This window comes from Jaculus jaculus, chromosome X (genome assembly GCF_020740685.1).
Source record: "Jaculus jaculus isolate mJacJac1 chromosome X, mJacJac1.mat.Y.cur, whole genome shotgun sequence".
NCBI classification, from domain to species: domain Eukaryota; kingdom Metazoa; phylum Chordata; class Mammalia; order Rodentia; family Dipodidae; genus Jaculus; species Jaculus jaculus.
The window spans coordinates 82,813,889-82,819,139 of record NC_059125.1 but is presented as its reverse complement, the minus strand read 5'-3'; the positions used below and the strand labels follow the sequence as shown (position 1 = coordinate 82,819,139).

General features: G+C 39.0%; 1 protein-coding gene across 1 annotated transcript; it reads right to left on the bottom strand.

The window, feature by feature from the left end:
- Positions 1–201: 201 nt before the first annotated feature.
- Pabpc5 (poly(A) binding protein cytoplasmic 5) lies at positions 202–4,078 on the bottom strand. Its single transcript, XM_004666750.2, has 2 exons — positions 3,884–4,078; positions 202–3,339 (listed from the first exon to the last, which is right to left on the bottom strand). Exon 2 carries the CDS (start codon positions 3,187–3,189, stop codon positions 2,041–2,043), a length of 1,149 nt encoding a protein of 382 aa, XP_004666807.1. The 5' UTR covers positions 3,190–3,339; positions 3,884–4,078; the 3' UTR covers positions 202–2,040.
- Positions 4,079–5,251: the final 1,173 nt, after the last annotated feature.

The following is a 5,251-nucleotide window of genomic DNA, read 5'->3' as shown; positions in this document are numbered from 1 at the left end:
AGCTACAGATTTTTGACACATTCATAATTCACAATGTTGTAAAAAAGGATGTTTATCACATTATTGTTTTAAAATGTAGAAAATATCAAAACATATAAACCTTATTCAATAAAAAACTACTTATGTAATTTATAGTACATCCAAATGATGAAATACTATGTAGCCACTAAAACGATATGATTATTTTTTATTGGCATGAAAAGATTATTTGATGCAGCTTAAAATCAAAAACTACAACATAGTACATAAGGTTTTTTTGTAAAAATGTGTAGGTATACATAAAAAAATATGGAGGGATATGGACATAGTAAAAATATTAATAGTGGTCTCCTTGACTTGTAATTTTACTTCTTCTGTACTGTGCACTTTTCTTATAATGAACATGTACTATGTTTATAATAAACAAAACATGATTTTCAATTTGAAAATATTGGAAAATGTATATATATATATATACATATACATATGTGTGTGTGTGTGTGTGTGTGTGTGCGTGTGTGCATGTGTGATTTGTAGATAAACAATTATATAAAACAGCCTATTTTCATTTTATGGTTAAAGAGTTAACAAAGTTTTTAAAATTGTATATTCATACTGTATAAGTTATTAAAATGAGTATTTGTATATAAAGTAGTAGACATCAACTGACAATGAAAATAAAATCTTTTGTGGTTTGGTTACAGTATCAATGAATTATAAGTTTTCAAGGTAATCATTGAAATTTTACAGGGATTATTTCTCTACTTCTCAAATAAAAGTGAACTTCTATTACACTTAAATAAAAGTGATAAGGAAATAATCAAATAAGTATAACATGAACAGAAAGCAGAATGTGAGACAGAGAACTGCAAATCAATGTGGAACATAGAAATTACAAGGTATATAAATTCACTGCAGTATGAAATAGAACTTCTCCTTTCCTAATATTCTAAAACTGAATGTTCTGAAACAGAATGCTTCTTTTCTCAGTGTTCTGAAGCAGACAAGGAGAATTATTTGGAATTAATAATTTCAATATAATGTATAGGAACATCTGACCTAATTAAGCAACTTGTCCCTTAAATTTGAAACACCTGCAACGATTTTAACTTGATTATATTAAAGATTTACAAGAAATAACAAGTTTAATAGAAAATGTACTTTAGCTTTTCAATAGCATTCTATTGATAAACTTTTACACTGACAGTTGTTAAAGAATGAAAGAATTATATTCAGTTATAGGTAAAGGTGATATAGTGAGGTTAGTAATCTGGTTTATGTAATATAATTATGTTTGTATGCTAAGAAACTTAGGAAAATGAGCTATAAGAGTGGTTCATAGAGCATCTTCATATATCAAACAAGGAAATGCTTTAAAGATTCAATCATAATTTAATTAGCAATGTTCATGAAGTGTTAATTTTCTAAAGTATTGATGGAGAAAATAACATGAAGGTCAGAAAGAATATTCCCAGTACTTAGTCACATCCACTCCTAAATCTGTAGAATGCTCACAGTAGCTTTGAAAAGGACAACAAATACAAATAAATAAAGGAAAGAAGCTCATATATTTTTAAAGAATATTCATTTAAAATAAAAATTTAAAGTGAAATTATACAGAGATTTTACTTGGGTCATATATACAACTCCCTTCTCTCTTGATTTTTCACAAAGCAAGTTGGAACTTTTCAGTATGACCAATTGAGAATTTAAGACCATGCTAAATGTTTTCATGGAAGAAATTAAATTTAGGATTTCTGAAATAAAGGAGGAAATAGAATCAAATGCCTCATTCTGGCTACTCATGAAAAATGTGGAGAAATGAACTGCATTCTACACATTCCTAAGAGTATTGTATCAAAATTGTACAAAATGATGATTTTTTTTTCAATTAAAAATTATGTCCTTCACTTAAATAAACACTGTTGTCTAGGTATACTTTTAAAAAAGAAAGTATTCAGTTAAAAAAAAATGTGGGTTGGCAGAAGATAACCCCCTATCACAAAGGAGCCCAAACTAAGTAGGCACCAGCTAAGGCTGAAAAAAACTGAACACTGACTCTCACCACCTGCGCCTGGCTTGGCCTAGAGTGACATGCAGGGGCTTAGAGCCCACCACCCGACCATTCATCTCATCCACTGCTTTGGTAGCCTCTTCAAAAGAAGAGAAGCAGACCACACCAAACCCTTTGCCTTGCCCGACTTCCATCATTACTTTGGCTCGACTAATTGATCCAAATGAAGAAAACTCGTGCTTCAGTTTTTCATCATCAATGGTCTCATCCAGGTTCTTAATGTAGATGGGCACTCCTGGAGGCCTACTTTTTTCTTTCAATCTCAGTCGTTCAAATCTCCGCCTTAATTCGGCCAGGCGTTCAATTTTCTTCTGTGCTCGCCCTACATAAAGGACTTTGCCATCGATGGACTTCCCATGAAGGTCTAGCACAGCTTTTTGGGCCGCTTCGTGCGTCTCATATCTCACAAATCCAAAACCTTTGGATTTCCCACTGCCATCTCTTATTACTTTAACGCTCTCTGTTGGCCCATATTCGCTGAAAAGTTCTTTCAGCTTTTCATCATCCATATCATCTCCGAAGTTTTTTACGAAGACATTGGTGAAAGTTGCTCTATCCCTGGTTCTCACTTCAGCAGCTCTTTCTTCTGGGAATTTGAATCTACCCACATACACCTGGCGATTGTTGAGCCGCACGCCATTCATGTGCCATATAGCCCTATTGGCAGCGGCCAGGCTATCAAAGTGCACATAGGCATAACCCTTGGAGCCATTGTCATCACATACAACCTTACAGGAAAGAATGTTGCCAAAAGCAGAAAATAAATAAAACAGGGCCCTATTGTCTATAGACTTATCCAGGTTTTTGATGAATATGTTTCCAACTCCAGACTTTCTCAAGCGGTCATCTGGTTGCGACCACATCAGGCGAAATGGTTTGCCATTAATCAGATCAAAATTCATGGTGTTCAAGGCCCATTCAGCATCCGCTGGAAAGCGGAAGTTAACATAGCCATAACCCAGGGGGTTGCGGGTCACCGGGTCACGGCAGATTCTGGTGAAGCGCAGAGGGCCAGCAGGCCTAAACTTCTTATAGAGCATGTCCTCCGTGACATCTGGGTCCAAGTCACCCACATACAGGGCAGCCTTAAGGTACTTCTTTTTCTTGCCAGCAGGATTAGGCTCCCCACTCCCCATCTCTGAGCACAGAGAAGAGATTCTCTTGGGAGAGAAAATAAGGCTGCTTTTTTTTTTTCCCTAATCTATGGGCCAAACAGCTGTTCGTGACCAGAAAAAGTCAACGCAGGCGAAGGGAAGCTAAAAGCAGACTCAGAATCACTGTTGAGGCTGAGAAAATGAAGTTCAGAAACAGCTGGTCAGCAGGCTCAGAACAAATGCATCAGACAAAAAGGCAACCCAATCACGAATCTGTCCTCCCTAAGAAGACTGAAAATTTGCACCCGTTCAGATTTCAAATCGGTTTCCACAGACCGTATTAAGAAAGGAATTGCCCTTTCCCCGTTCAATTTTAAGAAATCACCAAGGAGCTGGGTGGCTCCCCACATCTAACTGCCTAGTCCACAGAGGCCTCCCTGCGACAGGCTCTCTGCATAAACACAGGCCTGGTTCCTGGTGGTTTCAAACGCGATCGAGAGGGGCAGGGGCCGTGTGTTCCTCCGCCAGCAGGGCCGCTCTCAGGCGGGCTCGGAGCTCACCAAGGCCGCTAGGCGCTCAGCGTCAGCGTCAGCCAAAGGGCACGCGAGCCACTTGGTGCGCAGGGAGCGGCAGGCAGGCTGCAGGCAGCGGTTCACACTGAGACAGACACACAGACACCCGCGCGGGGAAACGGAGACCGCCCAGATCATCCCCAAGATGCCCACTGGGTACGGACCGAGCGAGGCGCGGTGATTTCGGCAGCCCGAGGCTCTCCGGTCCGGAGGGACTGACTGGCAGAAGCGCAGTGGGTCAGCTCCGACGCGAGGCGGGTCCGGACAGATGCGGGGCGGAGTCAGCGAGCAGGGCAGATGCGCTGCGGGCGGGCCCAGCGGGGACCGAAGGACCGGGCTAGCTTTCAGCGCACACTGAAGACCCGGGGACCCGGAGCCTGTAGCTGTGTTAGGGCGGGCAGGCGCGCGGGCGGGGGGCGCGGTGAAACCCGGAACCTTGCTGGTAACTTCCCGCTCGCTCATTGCCAAGATTTTTTGACAAAAAAGAAAAAGAATATTTAAAAAGAGAAAAAAGATAGTGTACAATATTTTAAGTTTGGTTGTATATCATATTTTAATTATAATTTCTCACACTAACTCCAACATGACAAAAAAATATGAACCGGGGCAGAAAACGACAATTGTTTTTTAAAGACAGTTCCCTATATTGTTGTTTGTTTGGAAAAGATATAGGTTGAATACTTCCTTGAGTACATTTGGAAGTCAAAATGACAGCCATACAGGCTCAAATACAACACAGAGATGTGTATCTGGCCTTTATGTTTCTTCCATTAATCTCCAGCATAATAGAAGCATTATCCCCCAGGGAGTGGGCAGAGATCTTTTCTTTGCTCCACTGATACCAAGATTGGAGACTCACAAAATGGTTTTTCATGAAACTTAGCACCTCAAAACACATGCATTCAGAATCAACAGTTGAAACTTTTCATTTAAAGAGATCTAAGCAGGGTCTATGAAAATACGTGGGAATATATTCAAATATTATAGTGTGTCAGCATATAGGCATTTTACACAATTATGAATTTCAACACGAATTGTGAACTTTAAATCATTACAGAAAAGGGAACATTAACATAGATTCAATTCAGAGATTTCCCAAGAATCAATCTCTCTCTGCCCTTTTCTCTCTCATACACACACACACATATTCATCTGTGGCCTTACACATGTGAAACAACAGAGTTTTTAAACCTTTTGAGAAATTTTTGCTCCTTCTCTGAGAAAATTATCAGAATCTCAAATGCACAAATCCTCACAGAGCTCCCTGTTCACTCCCTCCCCCAATGAAGAAACTTAAAGTACTACATTTATCAGTTCTCTTGGGCTGGAAAAGTTCCCAAGGTAAGGAGAAACGCAATGAAAGGACACCACTTGAATGGGTGTTTCTTTAACAAGAAGTTCTTAGGATAACAGGCTACCCTTACATGCTACTTTTTTTTGAATTTTACAATTTCTATTTAATGGTATACTTGAGTAAAATTTAATTACTTTCAATACCCAAGAATTTAATATCTTTTTGTTTTTTTAATTTT